A 20,729-nucleotide genomic window follows, 5' to 3' on the forward strand; every position below is an offset into this window, starting at 1 on the left:
TCCATCACTGCATTAACACACCGACTCCATCACTGCATTAACACACCGACTCCATCACTGCACTAACACACCGACTCCATCACTGCATTAACACACCGACTCCATCACTGCATTAACACACCGACTCCATCGCTGCACAAACACACCGACTCCATCACTGCATTAACACACCGACTCCATCACTGCATTAACACACCGACTCCATCAGGGAACAGGAATGGACAGAGGGCTCGGTGAAGGTCTGTATGAAGAGCAACACGCGGTAACACGCGTCTTTTCCGCGCTGTCAGGGAGGTCGTTTGCTGCCCCCTTTTGGCTGAGTGGTAAGGGATTAGTCCCAGCTCCTGTAAGAGTGTTAGAAGTGTTAAGTAGAAATGTTAAGTCTCCCCACACCTAACACAGTATGTGTAACACAGTTCTGCTCTTGAGTGGGATAACTTCACTACTTAAACACGCCTGTCTGTCTGAATCACTGGACACCTCGCCTTTCTGACAGCTGTGGACCTGCAGTTATTCCTGCAGGTGATGGAAAGGGAGGAAAGGCGTTTTTGTGACTGCAGTTATTTGATAAATAAAAAAACTAAACTTGTCAACGCTGTAATGAGGGCGCGCGCCGGGCCAAGGAATTCCATTGACGGTTCTGGCTGTCACAAGTCCGACTTTCTCGCGCTCTTCGGACGTTTTCCTGATTGGGCGAGCCCACTCCAAGCAATTGTCTCTGGCCAATGGCATTAGCTCACAGGCTGCCGCATGCAAATGAGCTGTGCCGGGCTGCATTCCTGTACTGCCCAGCGCCAGTAAAAGCCAGCCCCTCGCCTGGAGATTCATTCATACGACATCAGCGGTGTGTATGCGACCTTACAGGGCCGACACAGCCCTAAATCATCAGGAAGAACGCGTCCCTTAGGCTGAAAAATAGCACCGGAACAGACGAGCGAGCAGTACTCTGTAGTCGTTTCAAAAGGTGAAGAATTGCGGCGGGACGTGAACCGGAGCATCGCGAGCGCTTTAAGTGTGCAGCTGAAAAGTTTGAAAAGGACAAGTCAGTTTGCGGTGACGTATATTTACTGACGATGCGGGGACAGGCTTCTGACTACAAATGCTAGAGTTAATCGGAAATCTTTAAAAAAAAAAAAGAAAAAAAAGAAAAAAAGAAGTGCTCTGCAACTTTCCTGATCGCTGCAAGACGCACGGAGGCAGGCAGACGCGCGCGCCGTCACAGCGAACGACAGACTAATCCCCACCGGCTGAGAAGAGTGCCTGGAGACTCGCCTCTACACGCAGCTCAGAAGGAAAACCTCGAACAGGATACCAATGGTTTTCCTTTGGGACGCCAAATACGGTATGATGTGTTTAATGTGCGCTTTGTGAGCCACGCTGTAGTTTCCATGTGATGAAGCTCACTCAGGTTCCTGTGCGTGACCTGAGCCCGCAGTGGTGCGGTGCAGTGAGCGCTTCCTCCTCTAACTGCTTCTCTACACGCGCTCTTCCACAGGTCTGTCCTGTGGCGCACCTCTCTGTCTCTCTCCCTCTCTCTCTCTCTCTCTGTGTCCCTCACACACACACACACACTCGCTTGTAGCAGTGCTGGGTGCTGCTCCAGTGGCGCGGCGCGCTGGAGAAGCGTTTATACTGGCGTGTGGCTGTGTGTTTGGAGCTTTGGAGAGAGCACAGCAGTAGTAAGCTGAGCGGAGCAGCTAAAACCTCTTAACCACACTCATGTGGCATCGATTGTGGTTGGCTGAGTGACAGGAGGCCGTTCTCACTGTCAGGAGCAGCGCCGCGGTTTCAGGGCTTTCATGCGCCTCAGAGGCGATTCTGGCACGCGCCCTGCTCAAGGATGTTAACCGGGGTAAACCCCACACAAGTACTCACGAGAAGCTCAACTTTCTCTCCTTTTTTTTTTAAAACATTTTCTGCATAACTACACAGTGTTGCATTACCACCTACAGGGTTCATGTCCAGCTGGACCAATCTGAGCACTGTGAGAGTGAATTCAGTGCTGGAGATTGTTGTTTTTTCTGAAACAGATGATTAGGCTGTGTTGCTTTAATCTTTTATTTTAATGATCAAGTTTAAGACACAGAACCTTTTTCTCTTTTCTTTAGCCATTCAGCCTGTAACGTCTGAAACCTCCCACAGCCGACTTTTTCTGGAAACACGATGGTTCCTATTAAAATTAGGGCTGTTTTAGAAACCACTTATATTTCAAAAGCTTGTGCAACAAGAATCCTTTTATTTCCTGCAACTCCTTTAGTTCCTGTAACTATTAAAAATCTTCCAGAAGCCATTTGTTTTCTGTAGTACATGACTGTAGGTGATCAGTTTCTCAGCATGCGGGTGATGTGTTTGGATGTGGATGTGTTTCAGACCAGGCCCCCCACCGCCGCTTCACACCGCCCTCCTCCAGCCTGGGCGCGGGGAAGATGAGCGACACTCTGCCCGCGATGAGTGCGCACGAGGGCGGCGGCGGGAAACTGCGCATGTGTGACCGCAGCATGGAGGTCCTCTCCGAGCACCCGGGAGAGCTCGTGCGCACCGACAGTCCCAACTTCCTGTGCTCGGTGCTGCCCACTCACTGGCGCTGCAACAAGACTCTGCCCATCGCCTTCAAGGTAACCGCGCACAGACCGCACTCTGCACAGCGCGCGGCACGAGCGCCCAGCACCCCTGCGCGCGCTCACACACGATCAGAACGCACACAAATCTATCTATCTATCTATCTATCTATCTATCTATCTATCTATCTATCTATCGTTAGAAATTAGTAATTATAATTATCCTAATTAATAAGAGTAGAAACGTGCGTCCTCTTACTCAGCAGAACAATTCTATAGATTTAATATTTACATTCACACATATATCTGAGATTTGCAATATTTCCTCATTTACCTGCACAGAAAATCCAGCAAAAAAAGTAAATTTATTCTCTTATTTATTTTGTTAACAACTGAATCCCAGGATAGACCATAAATATTTCTTCGAATCAAACGATACGTTTTACATGAAATCCACATTTTAAACGCATATTAACATCATTTCCTTTCACTGAATAGTGGCTTTCTGTGATATTTTAAATACAACCAAGTCGCAGTTCACAATTTTGGAGGAAATCCGCTGGTAATTAACGGCTGTTTGTTTAGCTGGAGGCCGATGGTGTGGAAGGAATTTACCATTCCTTCATCACACAGCATCAGATCTGTGAGATATGCAAGAAAATAACCATCTCTGTCCGGTGACAGAGCCAGAAAAAAGCCCAGGACTGAATTAACACCTGCAGCACATGAATAATCACCACTGGGCTGAAGTCACTGAACACAGAAATATTAGTGCGTGAGAGGAAGCATGTGTAAGTGAATAAAAGTGAAACTGAAGAACAGAGACGGATCAGAAAAAGATATAATAATCTACACAAGAGAATTCCTGTTAAAGATATTTATAATGCTGCCGAGCGGCAAGAGGATGGAGCAACTTAATGGATGATATTTAAAAAAAAAACATAAAAAGAATAATAATAATTATTATTAGTAGTAGTAGTAGTATTATAGCACTCTGCGATGGATTGGTGTCCCATCCTGGATGAAGTCTCATGATGAAATGATAATAATAAAAATAAAAATATACTACTACTACTACTACTACTAACAACAACAACAACAACAACAATAATAATAATAATAATAATAATAATAATAATGATAATAAATAGTTGTTGTTTAGGATGAATAATGTATTATCTGACATGCCCGGCTATAGGTGGTTGCCCTTGGCGACATCCCTGATGGCACGCTCGTGACAGTGATGGCAGGAAACGATGAGAATTACTCCGCTGAACTCCGCAATGCCACAGCAGCCATTAAGAACCAGGTGGCCCGTTTCAATGACCTGCGCTTTGTGGGTCGCAGCGGAAGAGGTAAGCGCTTAATGGGCAGCCGATGTAGATTAATGTCACTTTCATCTTGTGTGTGTTGCTTTTCTTTCCTCTTCTCACTTTCATGCTCATCATTGTCTGGTTGTGTTGAACTTCACTGAGCTGGCAGAGAGAAGACATGACTGGTGCATTCTATATTAGTCAATGACCATCTTTCTTGTCACATCTCTCTCTCTCTCTCTCTCTCTCTCTCTCTCTCCTTCTCTGTTACATACCAAAATCACACACACACACACACACACACACACACACACAGGACATACAATCAAGACGAAGGTAGCTGGACTATGACAAATTTAGGATTATATTTATAACAATGTCTGTAGCTATATGTATATGAACTCCCTGTATTTGCACAAATATGAGGGTATTTGATATAAAACAATCATTTTCTCATAGCCAGTTATTTGGATTTCCATTATTAAACCTTTTAGATGTGACTCTTGCAAAGTCAGGTGCAGCCAAATGCAGACTCTTATCTATTAAAAAACAGGCCTCTATTTACACTAGCAAAGTGGCTAGCCCTTGATCAGCCTATTGCGCCTCTGAGTTAAACCACCATCTGTTCAGATACTGTACTTCACTGTTTTTAATGGATGCCAAAATAGAGTAATGTCTGTCTGTCTTCTATAGACTGTAGATCATATACAGCTGCAACTGTCTTATGTCATAGTGTTGTCTCACAGCTAGGTTAACATCACTCTTCTAATTCATACTTCTTGAATTTTGAACATTATTATTTTAGCAAGCAGGTATTAAGGCAGCTCAGCTAATTGTTCGATTATAGCGGTGTATCTTTGAGCATCTCTAAAATAACTGTGCTACATTTGCAAGCTTAGCTCAGCTTGTGTATGAAATTTATATCCTCTGATCAGTCGAGCTATATTTGAGATGGTGGAAGTATATATGTAATGGAAATAGAAGAAATACAAATTCATCTTACTAGTATTAGTAACATTACTAAATAATGTAGGCAATTGTGTGTGTGTGTATGTGTGTGTGTGTGTATACGAAAGAGAGAGAGAGATACAGAGAGAGAGAGATAGAGAGAGAGAGAGAATCTGTTTTCATAATGACAAAAAGATTAGTCAAAGCATTTTAACACACACTCACACACACACAAACAGGTCTTCTGGGAAATAGGGAGTCCCACAGGGGTCTATTCACAGTCCTGATATGATTTAGCAGATAGAACCCACCTGACTTACCTGCAGCTGGCTGAAGCACACACATGCCAGAGCTTGTCACGCTGAACACATGTGTTAGTGCAGCCTTTTATCCTGCAATGTGTGTGTGTGTGTGTGTGCATGTATTTGTTGGTGTATGGGTGTGTATAGGCATGTGATTGCATGTGTTTAACTGTGAGTTTTCATGTGTGTAGTCACTGTAAATGTAGGATGTTGCAGTGTGTGTGTGAGTGATGTAAACACTGTGTGTACCTGAAAGCTGCTGCTCTCCACAGTGATGGAAACGAATTTAGTGTGGGTGGCAAAAATGAGATAGAGTGTTTAAAGTAAGAGGGAGAAATGTAAACTACACACACACACACACACACACACACACACACACACTAACTTGAAAGACCACTGATGGTGTTTGATAAGCAGTAACAAAGGCAGCATCTGTCTCTCTTACTTTATGTCTATACCTCTATTTTTCTTCTTTCTCTTTGTCATTTGTTTCCTCTGAGTCTGTGTATGGATGGACTAGTGAGTCACACGCAGTCCTCAGGCAATGGTCCACACACACGCACACACAGACACACTCATACAAACACACACAGCGCACAAACAGACTTTGTGTGTGGGGAGACATCCCCTTAAGGAACACTGTGCACTTCCTGGCTGTTTGGACAGTGAGTTTCTGCTCCTTCCAGACAGAACGTCTCTCTCTCTCTCTCTCTCTCTCTCTCTCTCTCTCTCTCTCTCTCAAACGCTAAACTACTCAACCACAACGTGTGTGTGTGTGTGTGTATGTCTGGGTGTCTGTGTGGGTGTGTGTATTGCATATGTGACAGAGTAACAGAGAGATGTGTGTTTCCACTTCTGGTATTATTATTATTATTATTATTTCTCAGTAGTGCTCATCTGTGGTATTACACTACGCCGATACTGGATTTTACAGCTAGCATTTTACTGCTCTTATTGATATGTACATGTAGCACACAGAAATGGCATGCCTGTTCAAAATTTAGCATTTTTTTGACTACACAAATAGATTTATGATAATTTAAGCTCAACACTTCAATGCAGGATAGTAATGTTCGAAACCTCACTGGACATACTCATGCCCCTTTTTTGTGTGAGTCATAACAATGGTAATATTAGCTAACCAGGTTAACTGGTGAGATCTTAAATTTACTTACTTCAATTTCTAAGCTACTTAATTTACTTAAGTACTTAAGTAAATTCACTCATTTGTGGATTCTGACTGATTACAACAGACTAAAATTGGCAAACTTATATTGTCATAATATTAATCACGTCACTGTATTCTTGTCCTAGCCATCTACCTAACATGAGGTAAATTAAAAAGAATTTTGTGATGATTTTAATCCATAAAACTGACACACAATTATAGTTTATGTATGGAAATATTCAAACCTTAACAACAGCCTTCATTAGGTTTTACAATAATAATTAAATAGTGTTTTTTGTAATGTAGTTATAATGTAAATAATGTAGTTTTCCAGCTTATAACATTCAGGCTATGATATCTGGTCATCTTTGTGATTCAGGAAAAGGTTATCTAATAAACTTTTGTCAAATAGTTTTTTTTTTATCTAGATATATCAAGATTATCTAGAAATAATTAACCCTACATTTATTTTGGAATCAGGGATACAAACTGACAGACTAAGCCACTGTAGTCAAATCATTTCAGCTTGATTAAAATAAATAATGTAGTAAGATCCAAAGTCTAAGAAGAATTTTATTTGAAGAAAAGTTGTCATTTGCTTTTGAAAATGTAGTGAGTAAAGGTGACAGAATCATTACTACTTGAATAGGAATATTGAAGTATAATTATTATACACCACCATGTTTGTGCATTGAGGTCATTTCTGAAAGAAGAGTTGTCAGAGAAGCACGGCTGAGAATAGCACAGCGAGTACGTGTTGTCGAGCTCCAGCTCTACCCTGAGCACGCTAAGCTCTTTGTGTGCAAGTGTGTGTGTGTGTGTATGTGGGTAGCCAAGGTAGTTTATCAGATTTTTGGGAACAGCTGGGAGTTCTTCCCAGGTCTACTCGTCTGAGTAATAGTAATAGTAAGACAGGGCATGCATATGTCCGCTTGTCTGGTCATCTGTGTGTGTGTGGGTGGGTGTGCGTGCATGCGTGTGTGTGTGGGTGGGTGGTTGTGCGTGCGTGTGTGTGTGTGTGTATGTGTGTGGCATTGTGTCATGGGCAGCTGTGACTTTAAGCTATCATTGGTTCTGAGTCTGAAACATCCCGGGGGTCTGTCTCACCATCACAGTGATGAGTGATAGACCAGAGATGGAGGAGGCGTGCCACTTGTGCAAGAATTCTCTCTTTTTCTTTCTGTACATGTCTCAGAGTAATAAGACAACAGGGATTAATTAGGCAAATCAAACTGAGGGGAACCAATAATATTTTATTGTTCTAATTATAACTCATAAATTGACTAATAATCTGATTCATGTCTCATGCCTTACAGTTTGTTTTGTCTTTGTCTAACTAGTATTGTTAAAAAATTATAGACGTAAATGTGTCCTTCTTGTAATTTTGTGGAAGTGGGTGCGTGCATGCGTGCGTGTGTGCATGTGTGTGTGTATGTGTAATTGTGTGGATTAGCATAGGGATGTTTTGCATTTCAGTCTGTCTGTGTATGTGTTTATGAGGAGTAAAGACAGTCGGTGTGGCTGACTGGCGCTTCTCTCATTTCACCTCTTCTCCTTATCTCACTCATGATGTTGCATCACGTGGTCCTGTGTGAGTTTGGGGTCTGTAACATGGACCTAAACCACTTATCCTGTGTCTACACATGTTTAATAAGAATGTCCAGCTGATTGAGTGTGTAACTAAGGAAGAGAGGACAGACTGTTGTTCAGAAGCTGTACTGCAGATTTGTAGTCTTTTACATATTAACATATTAAAATGTCCTTCCTTATTTTTACTTTACAGCTCCATAATTTGCATCTGTCCTCTCTCTCTCTCTCTCTCTCTCTCTCTCTCTCAGGGAAGAGTTTTACTCTCACCATCACTGTATTCACTAACCCCCCTCAAGTGGCCACCTATCAGAGAGCCATCAAGATTACGGTGGACGGACCAAGGGAACCCCGCCGTAAGTTTTAAAGTCTAATCCAGTAGTTTGACTAAAAAATGGCACAAATATTTTGGCACAAAGATATGTTTTACCCATCACACACACACACACACACAAACACATATAGATAGATAGATAGATAGATAGATAGACAGATAGATAGATAGATAGATAGATAGATAGATAGATAAATTTTATGGGCAACAGTAATTATGTTTAGTAATTATAATTATATTATGCATTTCCTGGCAAGAAATTAGTGAAGTATGTTTATGAGAGTGTCTGTGTGTGGTTAGGTATGTTTTATTGTGGTTGATGGTTATCCACCAACTTTTTATGCTAATGTGGTGGTTGGTGGTATGTTAATAGAAACAGGGTGTTGAGGTCTACAGATGATTGCGGTGTGCCTCTGTAAACCACCACAGCCTACTACCTCTATGTTTTTCCAGTAGCTGTAGAGAGGATAGAATAGAGAAGAAAAGCTTCAAAGAGAAGATGTAAAATATTCAGTGTTAGGTTTGAGTCTATTTACTAAATAGGCTGTTTTGTGTTTTATCAGATACAAATGGTATTTTTCTCATTAATACTTTATTTAATGAGAATTAATGAGAATCAAAGAATTAAATACTTTATATTTAATTCTTTATATAATGCAATAAAATATCATTATTCTGATAAGAGTTTATCTGAAGAACCCTGGTTGGACACATTAAACTGGTCCTGTCATGAATCACAGATATACTTTGTTTATTATGAGGGGCTGAAGTGTGTGTGAGTATATGTGTGTGGGTGTAGTAGTGTGTGTATGTGGGTTATATGAGAGCACATCATGCCCCACCCTTGTGCTCATGGAAGCCGTAGGGCTAGTCCTGCTCAGTCCGTTATTCCGGCGCCTCAAAACCATATGGAGGCTTCGCCACTGCTGGCTTCTTCTTCAAAGTCCTCGAACAGCAGCTCTGGTTTCAGGAGGACTTCCTCCTCTCGTGTCGGTGTGCATGTGTCTATGAGAATACAGGCAAGTGTGTCTGATGGTTTTGCACAGCTGAGAGACTTGTCTTTTTTTGTCCCTTTATCCCCCCTCCTTCCTTTCATCGCTTGCAATCATTAATCCCTCCTGCTTCCTGCTTGTCTATGTGTGAGGTCAGGAGCAGACATTCAGACATTCATGCTTACTTGTGAGTGGACTATGTAGAGTATACAACACATAAACAACTTTCCCATGCAAAAAAGCTCTTCATCAGAGCTTATGCAGAATAAAAACACACATGCACATACATTAACATGTATAGAATATGCACACATTATCAGAAGTGCACTTCTCCTCTCGAGCTTGACACACACATGCACAGCACATCAGTAGTTTGAGGACACAACACTTAAAAAAACATTTCACAACTTTCCTTGGTTGGTTTGCAGTAATATATTGACTAGTTTGGTAACATGTGAGGAAAGCATTTGTATGTATTTGGCAATAAATTGAAATAACAACTATACTTTCCTCAAAAATTCCTCCCTTAGCAGCTGCACACACTTTCTGAATGTAAACAAAGACACATTTCCATACTTCATGCAGGATGTAACAGAGTTGTGTTTGACTAACTGTATTTAGGCTAATTAAAAATCAATCTCACAAACACACATGTACAAACACACTGCTTCCTCAGCAATCAAGAAACACTCAGAAATCTAGAAACTCCAATAGCCACGGTACCAAATGGATTAAGAATTAATTCTGTTCGCCCATGCTAACCCTTACATTACTATGTCTCTCTCACATTGCTTCATATTCACAAAGCTCAGGGTCAAAGCATATTAAGCTTCTGAGGTGAAAATCTAAAAAAGCATTTCATCCAATTATTCGTGATTTCATTATAAATCTCATATTCTATATACAGGTATACTCCATATGCTCAACTTCTCATTCTACTATTTCTTGCTGATATTTCCATCCCTTCATCCGCCCATCCCTCCTCCCTTCATCCCTCCATTTAGTCTGCAGGCCCTGCCAAGTTGCTTCCTCCTCATCTAACTGAAACATTCTGTTCTGGTGCCACTACACCAGCGGGGTCCTAACAGTGAGATATACAGCAGATGATAGGGTCTGGGAGTCATTATTAACGTTTGAACGTTGAAATCAGAAAATGAGCTGGAAAAATCGGAGGAAAAAGTATGCTATGACACTGGGCAATAAAGTGCTGATTGAAATGAGGATCATTATACCTGTGTCAGTTTTATGTGTATTTTCAGCCACCTGTATTTGGGATGCACATGATCATCTTCCTCTTTCTTCACATATATAATCACACATATTAATATGTCTCTCTTGGGGTGTTTTTGTGTGTGTTCAGGTCATAGACAAAAGCTGGAAGAAGCTGTAAAGCCAGGAGCGCTGGCCTTCTCCGAGCAGTTGAGGAGGAGTGCCATGAGGTGCAGTCCTCACCAGGCCTCTGCGCCTAATCCCCGCCCCTCCCTGAACACGCCTCCCTTTGGTAGCCCCACCCACAGCCAAATACCTGGTAAGTTACCTGATGATTTTAAAGAAATGAATGAAAAGACCTGCATTGTCTAAAAATGTTCTTAGCTCACACATCCGATAGGATTGTGTTGCCTGAGAGGGTTCTACACACACCTCTCATTTTACCTCAGACCAATTTTGGGAGAATACTCGCCAGAGAATACTTTTATTTTTATTACTTATTTATTTCAGTAGCTTTTTAGAAGCACAGGTGAAGAAGAACAAGTGAAGAAGTCTTGAATATAGTCAAATATTTCTAGTATTTCTTATTAGAAGATTAAATTAAATGGAAGATTATTAAAATGGAATGGTTATTAAAATGGAAGATTATTAAAATGGAAGATTATTAAACCTACTGAAATGAGTAAAATCATCTAAATACAGGTTGAAATATTATATTGGATTTATAATAATCTCTGATAAGAAATATTAGAGATTTTCACTTGCTAAAATATCATTTCTGCAGTAAGGTCACAACCAAAGGCAGTTTGCAGAACTGTTTATTTCTTATAATTTATTGTTAAAGATGTTTGATGTCTTATTTGTTCTTACCAAGTGACATGAGGGTATGTAGTGACACACCATCGAGGATACAGACATAACAAATGAAGAGAACAAGGCCACCTTTGATTGCAACTTAGATGAGCGTGCCTGAGCAGGGCACCACACACACACACACACACACACACACACACACACATACTCAGTGCCACCAGACAAAAATTCACACTCAAACACTTATGCCCACAGTCTAATACACATACACCAGAGTCTTGTAAAATGTAACTGAGGCCATAAAAATAATTTCCTCATTTCACTTTTGGACTGGAAAGCCCCATTTTATCCTGCTGGGTGAAAAATAGTACAACGTGAGACTGTTTTCAATCACAGTTAATACACGAAAAGATTTCAAAGCAGTTGCACAACAGAATTCTATGTGGTGAAGGCCACGTCATCATGCTGTTAGCATATGCTTAGTATTTATACATTAATTCTGAGTAAATGCTTACTGTGAAATGTGAGTAAGCCTTTTTTTTAAACGCATTTCCCAGATGAAAACAGAAGCCAATTTCTGGGAAATGTATCTGACTCTAACAGTTAGGTATTATATTAGCATGCTAACAATACTTCTCCTTTTTTTGTACATTGTTTTGGATATTACCTAATTGGGGTAGTTAAGCAGGAGGGCCTCTGTGAGAGATTGATCGTTACTTTCTCTTCCTCTATGAAGGAGTGTAAATAGGAGTGAGGTGTGTGTCTGCGTGTATGAGAGAGAGAGAGAGAGGGAGAGCAAGATCGCATATGTATTCTTAGGGGAAGCAGACCAGGGAAAATAGGGAAGTGAGAATCCACTGACAGGAAGCAGCTGTATGAGAAAATCAGACATTTTATTAAAACAGGCTTGTGGGAATAATTCAACATTAAGCAATATATAAACACTGAGAGATTTAGCAGGTACGAAGAATAGAGAAACCAAGGTAGGAATTTTGACCAAGATATAGCCAGTCTAAGTATAATATCAACTTATTATTATTATTATCATCATCATCATCATTATTATTATTATTATTATTATTATTATTATTATTATTATTATTATAGTGAAAGAGAGAGATTAAATGAGAACTGAAGACCAAACATGCACCCTATAGTACATCAAGAAGGGTGGGACAGTCGAGCATGAGTGAGCATGAAGAAAGGAATGAATGGAAAAGGGAGGGATGAATGGAGTGCAGAGTAATGCAGAGGGTTGAGAGATGGAAGGATGGCTGGTGGAAGTGGAGAGCTCTGAAACAGTGTGTTTCCTTCTGCGTGCTGCTCTCTCCTCTCTGATCATGCCGCCAGAAATAGCAGTGGAAGCACCGCCAGCGGAAACTGTTATTAAGTCATTCAAGAGCTCTCTTTCTCTCTGTTTTCTCCCTCCTCTCTTTCTCTTTCACGCACTCTCCTCTCTCTTCTTTTTCTCTCTGCATTTTTTCAAAATATAGTAAATCAGTAGCAGCTGGAACCACAGGCAGGCTTGTGTGTGTTTTAGTGTATCAGAGTGTATTAGAGTGTTTAGGGGATGCTTTTTTTTTTTGGAGCTTTTGTGTTGTATTCATGTTTGTCAAAAATTGGAGAAGTGTGTGTGGAGCAGTTGGTAGCGCTTTGACAGGAAGTGACATAGCAGCGGTGAAATGTAATGAGTGTTTTTAACTGCATGAGTGGAATTTTAGGAAGTGCAGCCTGAGATTTGTAAAGTGCTCTAAAATATTTTGATGTGTTGATAAGAATAAATAGTGAAGGTGTGTATGTTCAAGAAGAAAGAAGAGAAAACAAATTTTACATCTCTTTATGAGGGTAAATCCATTTGAAATGCACTTGTTTATTGTTAATGCAATAACCTACAAACCCACTTCCCAACATCTCTGTGGTTTCAACATCGACATGCTGATGGAACGCTCAATAAAATCAAAACTGTCCACTTCTAGCATTTTTTCTATTGTATTCAAATGTGCACAAAATGGCCCAAACATTTGTGTGTTACACTTCTGTCTGTGTGTAGTCTTGGAGTAAGAGTATGGGCATGTGCGCTTTCACCCATGTTCACTCTTCATTCTGCTCCCTCCACACTTCGTATCCACATGTGCGTGTATGTGGGAGTCCAGTAAAACATGAATGAGCTTTGCCTGCACCGGATGCACAAAGACGCCTGAAGCCACCCACCCAGCCATGTGTGACTCTTGGCCCATAGCATAAGCACTAGGCCTGGGGAGGTGGAGGGAGAAGAGAGGGGGGCTTCTGGAAGAGGCCGTAGGGATTCGGGGGGGAGACTTGGCATTGCGCCGCAGTCTGGCTCCACTTGAAACAGCCTGAAACGCTCGCTTTGGCCGCTGTGCGTAATTTGCTTCCTCTCTGATGGCTCGCCTTCCCCTTCTGTCTGGAAGTCTGCAGGCTATCGGCGAGCATTTATTGGATCGTAGGGACTGAGTGAGAGAGAGAGAGAGAGAGAGAGAGAGAGAGAGGGATGAAAAGTGAGAGAATGTCTCTTTCTTTTTCTATCCTGTGGTGTCTTGTTTGTTGTGCAGTTGCGCATTAGTCCTGATAATATTGTGGGATGAAGGGAAATCCAGGTTAGAGTTAGCAGGCCATATCACAGGTTTGAACAATTATTTACTTCCCAAAATGGTGTGTTTCCTGGTAGTGACACATTAGCATGTAATGATATTATGCTCATTTCCAGGTGTACATAATAGCTCTCACAAATCCACTTCTAATGCAATATAGCAGCCTGTAAACTGGTTACAGTACTGATTTGTATATGTTAAGAGTCAGAGTTCAGTGTTTAATGGAGGCTCTGTGGGTGTTTTAATGTTATCCTCTCATTTGTGTATTAAAGCCACCAAATTTAGTATAAGGAATATGAATACATGTTACATGTGCGGAGGGAATCATCTTTTTCACATTTCAGTGTACTTTCTTTATGAGATGATAATGTTTATTTTAAAAAAAAACTGTGAACAAGAGGGGCAAGAGCTTTAGTATTCATAGCTTTTTTAACTAATTCAAAGGCATAATAATAATATGTAAAGTAATTTTGTAGAAAAAAAAAATGTAATAACTTTTGTTTTCTTTATCTTGTTGTTTTCAGACTCCAGGCAAATGCAGACGTCTCCGTCCTGGTCTTACGAACAATCCTATCCTTACCTGGGTGCTATTTCTGCACCAGCTATTCACCCTACGACACCCATCTCTCCCAGCCGCAATCCAATACACTGTAAGATCACAACTGCATCAGCACATTACATTTGATCACACATCATCTGTGCATCACTGATAGAGAATTGAGACGGCCATGTTAGCGTGATGGGCCTTTTTTTAAACAAACTTGTGTATGGTCAACTCTGATTATAAAATGAGCATACATAAATTCCCCCGACAGTTTCCTTATTTATTAATTTCATCTTTGGTGTATCTGTATGATCAAACACATGTCGGACTGAATATAAATATGAGAAAAAATAAGGAAAAAAAAGCTTGATTTGCAGTTAAATAATCAAAATCAATATCAGTATCATCAGAAGCAAGTAGGCTATAGTAAACAGAGTAGTTTAGCTAATAATAATAAAAATAGCAAATAACACTGATAATTACATTTGTGCATTCTAAAAATATAAATGATGGGGTTTAGTGTCAGCGCGTAAGCTTAGAGATCATTTTGAGGTTATTAATTCATATCAAAAACACACTAGACATGACTTTATTCATTCTGGGAGTCTGATTTTCAGTGCTTGAATAATGGTGTTAATATTAAATGTGGATTTGTTTATTCGTTCAGGATGGAAACTTGGCTCACCTATATTCATAAATAAAGCTTTAACAAAATCTGACTTCAGTTAGGCCTGACATATTCGAGTTCTAAAATGAATAGAAAGCCAACTATAAATAGAGTTTGCATAACTATCTGCAGGTGCCACTGGAAAATGGTTCGGTTTTCTGATTGTGGCCCTAAGCATCTTTATTAAAAACACACTTCCATAACAGTGTTTATTTGCAGTAACCTCAGACAAAAGCAACTGTAACTCAGCTTCTAACTTTTCTCTCATTTGGGCTGGCTTTTTCTGAATTCTTTGTCCTCAAGGGCTCACTATCACAACACCTAAATTAGATGGATGTGAGGGTAAATTGGGATGGACCATATGTTTATTCCATGTAAATGAAGGATTAGCTGACAGAAGCTTGTTTCCATGCAGCTGAAGCTGATTCATCATTTGTGCTTAAATCACTTCTCATTTTGATGTTGCATGTTTCCCAAATCAGACGCAGATTTGTCTGTATGTCATTCTGCGTGCTCAAATCTTTTCGATGCAACTCATTTCGAAGCAACTTTGATGATTAAGGGCCATCGTCTTTTTTATTGCACAGTCATCAGATATCATGTGCAAAGCTATGAAACAAGAAAGTCTGTAGACATGGACTAAGTTTCCCAAAAGCATAGTAGCACAAAGCTCACTGCTGAATGGTAAAGCGAGCATCACATTGGACACTTTCTCTCTCTGCCAGTTAAGATGCTCTTACTTTTACAATGCCTTTGACAAAAATATGTAATACAATTAAGTGAGGTTAGCTAATAGAATTTTTGGCTGATGTCTTTTAAAAGTCCACATGCAGAATAGACTTCCATGTTATAAGTACTTTAACCCAAAACTTTCCCTCTTGCAGGTTCAGACCTTTTCAGTGACCCGCGTGTCAGTCTGGAGCGCCCCTTCTCCTCCATCCCCTCGCTGCCAGACAACCGCTTCACCGACCCTCGGGTCCCCTACCCCACTGCAGCCTTCACCTACACTCCCACCCCTGTCACCAACGCTATAGGTATCGGCATGTCAGCCATGACTGCGCCCGCTGGCCGCTACCACACTTACTTACCACCTCCCTACCCTGCCGGCTCCTCCCAGGGCCAGAGTGGACACTTCCAGGCCAGCTCTTCACCCTATCACCTCTACTACAGCAGCGCTACCGGGTCGTACCAGTTCTCCATGATGTCAGGAGGAGGTGGAGGGGACCGCTCGCCCCCCAGGATCCTGCCGCCCTGCACCAGCGCCTCGACGGGCTCGGCCCTCCTCCACCCCTCACTGCCCAATCAGAATGACATTGTTGTTGAGGCAGAGGAAAGCCACAGCAGCTCTCCAACCAGCATGTCTGCTGAGGCAGTGTGGAGGCCATACTGAGCACCAGCTTTACTGAATGAGGGACTGACATGTTGACCAATATGAAGTGGACAGCTGATGGAGCAGTGCATGGACTCGATTTTCCACAGCATGAGACTCAGTTTTGTTTTTCTTAAGATAATTATGGATAATTTGTTATTATTATTATTATTATTATTATTATTATTATTATTATTACACCAGCTCCTTCAATTTCTAAACAAATACACTGACATAGCACTGTCATCAAACTTGAATCTGAAGAATTATATTATCCTAGTTTAAAAACATTAGCCAGAAAATGTATATCTGCCAAAATAACAGCTTGTATGCTGGGAACTATTCATTTGAGGCAATGAATTATGAATTTCACACATGACTGCCTGTTCATTTATAATAACTGAGCTTTGAGGTTGATGAGGTTTCAACTGAAACCCAGCATATGTGCAGTTCTGACATTTCTAACTATAATCTATAGATGGGTGTGTGTCCTGTGACTCACACACATCGCCATGCTACAGTTAGCCTTGTGCTAACAGCGCCAACATTGGATGATTGCCATTGCTTTGGGTGATTTCCATTTAAGAGTTAAAAGAGACATGGAGCTTTGTTGCACATGCAATCCCAGGTTTATGAGGCTTTACCTCATCAGTCACTGCCTATTAAGGCCGTCCTCTTACAGTGCAAACCCGTCTGGATTTCAGATATCCACTTAATTCCTACATGAAACAGTATAGTGGACGAGGTTGGCTGTAACCCACAGTTCATCTACTTTTATGTAAATAGACTGTAAACTACTTGTTGATATCACTGGCTGATTGACGTTGACAGTGACAGTGTCTTTGACTTCCACACTTGAGAAAACTAGAAATGCTACATAGCCTATATGTTTTTTTAGTACTGCTTTATTTTGTGAATGTAAACCTTGTGAAGAAGCTGATTGTTTGTAGACAATGTCGTGTGGTGTCCTTCTTTCTCTTCACTGAGCAACGGTCAGGGTCATGAGAAATCAAGGGGAAAGTGGGTAGACTCTGTCTCTCAGTGTCATCTTGTGCTGATAGGACAAGAATGGCCAGGCTCCTAAAATGGTGCCAGCTTCTAATACCCCCTCTGCCAGCCCCTGCTTCCATGTGCTATTCCTGACCTAAGAAGAATTTATACAGACAAGCAGACAAGCCCTGACCTGCCCGTGCTATTCAACACTATCTTACAGACAAATACACACTCTCTTTATATTCTCCTTACTCACAAGCCTCAGTAGTTCTCTTCTTTCTTCGACTCCACTCTCTCGATTTAAAGTCTATGTCTCCTTTCTTTGCTTTTGGCCATCTCGTTTAGCTCACTTCACACACTTCTGTGATACCTGTATTTCTTACCTACTAGCTTCTCTACACACACACACACACACATACAGGAGAGAGAAGAGGGCATGGGGCTATAGAAATGCAGACTAGCCCAACAGTCAGTGCAAAGAGACTACAGAGCATTAGCTATAATCCAGCTCCAGGATTCAGGCCAAGGTCCATAAAATGTATTTAAAAATTATATAAAAAGCAGAGGGTGTCAGAGAAGCATGACACCACTAGCCACCCACACACACACACACATACCAGTGTGTTTATATTTATATGTGGATATTAATGTGTATGTGTGTGTGTGTGTGTGCGTGTGTTACTTTAGGATCACATTCCCCACAAACGATAGAAAAGCACAATTCCGGCATTTTGCTATTACCACAAAGCAGCATGCTTTTTTGTTTGAAAAACTAAAAGAGACTTTCAGGTTTTCAAAATATTTTCAGTTACTGGGGTTACAGTTAGACTTAGACATAGCAACATTAACACACATGGAAAATCTGTGTAGAGACAGTTATAAAAAGTGTGTGTGCTTGTGTGAGTGGGAGAGAATTAGAGACAAAGATAAACAAAAAGTTAAAAAAAAAAAAAAAAAGACAAGGATTCATTAACCGTAGGCTCATTTGTAATGGCAGCTATTTATAGCAAAATTATTACATTTTTATTGTTCAAATTAAAACTCTGTTCTCAGCCATCAGACCGCACAGATGGGAACCCACAGCTCTAAATCACGTTCAACATAAAAAGTGACACTATTAAAAAATAGTTAGCAGCCAAAGTACAAAAAAATAGGATGGTATAATTTATGAGCAATAAGTCACTGCTGTTGAATTGACCAAGTAATTGAAAAAGGACTTTCTTACTTAAAATTCAGCTCCAATCTTTAGACTTACCATTGATAATTCTCCGTAATCTTCCAGCCCAATCTCCATATTCTTACACAATTTAGCCTAAACATTCCAAGACTGATTAAGAGTCAAGGTCTCTCACCTATCAATTACACACCATTCATCAAGTGGACGCTTCTTTCCCGCATCAGCACTGACAGCCAGCAGAATCAATAGCCAGGGCTCTAACCTCTGCAAACTCGTCTGCCTCAACAATTCCCATCTCCTGTCATCTCAGCTGGGTTCTGCGTGCAGATTTCACACTGTGATTAATCACAAATGATAATGGTAAACAGGGGGAAATTAACTGTGGTCAGAGGCGAAACACTTCCATTAATCTAAACACATGACACTCAAGCAGTGGATTAGCAAGTGAGGGAATGTATTAAAAAGAAGTCACCAAATGAGTCAAATTCATGTCCCACTTATCATGGAATTCGGAATATTAATTTCCAGCATGTAGATAATTGGATGAGAAGCATGCACTCTTTTTATGCTGCGTACTGAAAACAAGGGTTTACATATCAAATTTGTATTCTAGAGATCATAACTGAGTCAATACTTGCCATTTGATGTTGACTTAACAGTAAGGGCAATAAGATCAGCTATTAAATAAATAAAAATAATAAATCAGATTACTATAGATCATTTTAGAGAATATATAAAATTATAGATTTTTTCTTTTTGTGTCAATTTTCTTAATATAAATAATGTTCTAACTTGATCTATGCACAGTAACATCAACAACAATGTATATAATAATTAATATAATTAATATAATATTATTCATAAATTATAAATATTATGCATTATAATATAATATAATATAATATAATATAATATAATATAACATAATATAATATAATATAATATAATATAATATAATATAATATAATATAATATAACATAATATAATATAATATAATATAATATAATATAATATGGTGCCATGGCGTAGCAGGTAGCTTTGCTGCCTCACAGCTCCAAGGTTCTCAGTCCCCAGGAGTTTCACATGTGCGTTTCAGCGTGTGTTTCCTCCCGCTTCACAAAAAAATGCCAAAAGGTAGACTGGCAATGCCAAAGGTGTGAATGAGTGTGTGAATGGTACCCTGTGATGGACTGGTGTCCCATGATATATTATATTATATTATATTATATTATGTTATGTTATGTTATGTTATGTTATGTTATGTTATATTATATTATATTATATTATATTATATTATATTATATTATATCATATCATATCCCAGGGGACTTGGGGTACAAGGTGGGGGACACCCTGGATGGGGTGCCAACCCGTCACATGGCACAATCACACAAATTCACACACCCCGGATAATTCTGGAAATGCCAGTCAGCCTACAACGCATGTCTTTGGACTGAGGGAGGAAACTAGAGTACCCAGAGGAAACCCCCAAAGCATGGTGACAACATGCAAACTCCACACACACAGGGCAGAGACAGGAATCGAACCTGGAGGTGCGAGGCAAACGTGCTAACCACTAAGCCGCCGTGCCCCACATTGTATAATATAATATAATATAATATAATATAATATAATATAATATAATATAATATAATATAATATAATATAATATAATATAATATAATATAATATAATATAATATAATATAATATAATATAATATAATATAATATAATATAATTATACTGCAATATTACAACCAAGCTGCAGTGTGGGCCTTTTATCACTAAATATGCTTGATAATATTTATATTATTATGCTTCGTTTATAATGTATTTAAGTTGTTTGGTTAAAAAAATGATTTTTAAATCAGCGAGTGCGCATGTCAGTAAAATATAAATATATTTTAAACATTTTAATTACCAAACGTTTTCCGTGTTCTAGTCTGTAAATTGGGAGTCTTTTATTGTGCATCAGAAGAGACTTTGCGTTTGTCGGGATTTCCGCTCTTCCAAAAAAACAAACAAAAAAGGAAAAAAGAAAAACACCCAACGGGTGCGTTCAATCAACGCAGCATTTACGCAGCTCCAGTGATCGACACGTCATACGGGACAGCTCTAGAGTATCAGCGAATCTGCGCAGC

General features: G+C 40.0%; 1 protein-coding gene and 1 long non-coding RNA gene across 6 annotated transcripts in view; one reads left to right on the forward strand and one right to left on the reverse strand.

Moving 5' to 3' along the window:
* Positions 1 to 17,596, forward strand: part of runx1 (RUNX family transcription factor 1) — a 40,301-nt gene extending 22,705 nt beyond the window's left edge. The window contains exons 1-7 of one of the 5 annotated variants that reach the window (XM_026932288.3): positions 209 to 1,342; positions 2,371 to 2,615; positions 3,757 to 3,913; positions 8,128 to 8,232; positions 10,563 to 10,730; positions 14,361 to 14,486; positions 15,932 to 17,588. In XM_026932288.3, coding sequence (XP_026788089.1) covers positions 1,315 to 1,342; positions 2,371 to 2,615; positions 3,757 to 3,913; positions 8,128 to 8,232; positions 10,563 to 10,730; positions 14,361 to 14,486; positions 15,932 to 16,437 — 1,335 coding nt within the window. In that variant the 5' untranslated portion in view covers positions 209 to 1,314 and the 3' untranslated portion in view covers positions 16,438 to 17,588. The other 4 variants (XM_053229844.1, XM_026932287.3, XM_026932284.3 and 1 more) reach the window with 4 other exon arrangements.
* LOC117596170 (uncharacterized) lies at positions 12,399 to 20,634 on the reverse strand. The gene is made up of 3 exons (XR_004577342.2): positions 20,510 to 20,634; positions 18,762 to 18,903; positions 12,399 to 13,695 (listed from the first exon to the last, which is right to left on the reverse strand). It is a non-coding gene; the product is annotated as an uncharacterized LOC117596170 (long non-coding RNA).
* Between the last annotated feature and the right edge of the window lie 95 nt (positions 20,635 to 20,729).

This window comes from Pangasianodon hypophthalmus, chromosome 26 (assembly GCF_027358585.1).
Source record: "Pangasianodon hypophthalmus isolate fPanHyp1 chromosome 26, fPanHyp1.pri, whole genome shotgun sequence".
In the NCBI taxonomy this organism is placed as follows: domain Eukaryota; kingdom Metazoa; phylum Chordata; class Actinopteri; order Siluriformes; family Pangasiidae; genus Pangasianodon; species Pangasianodon hypophthalmus.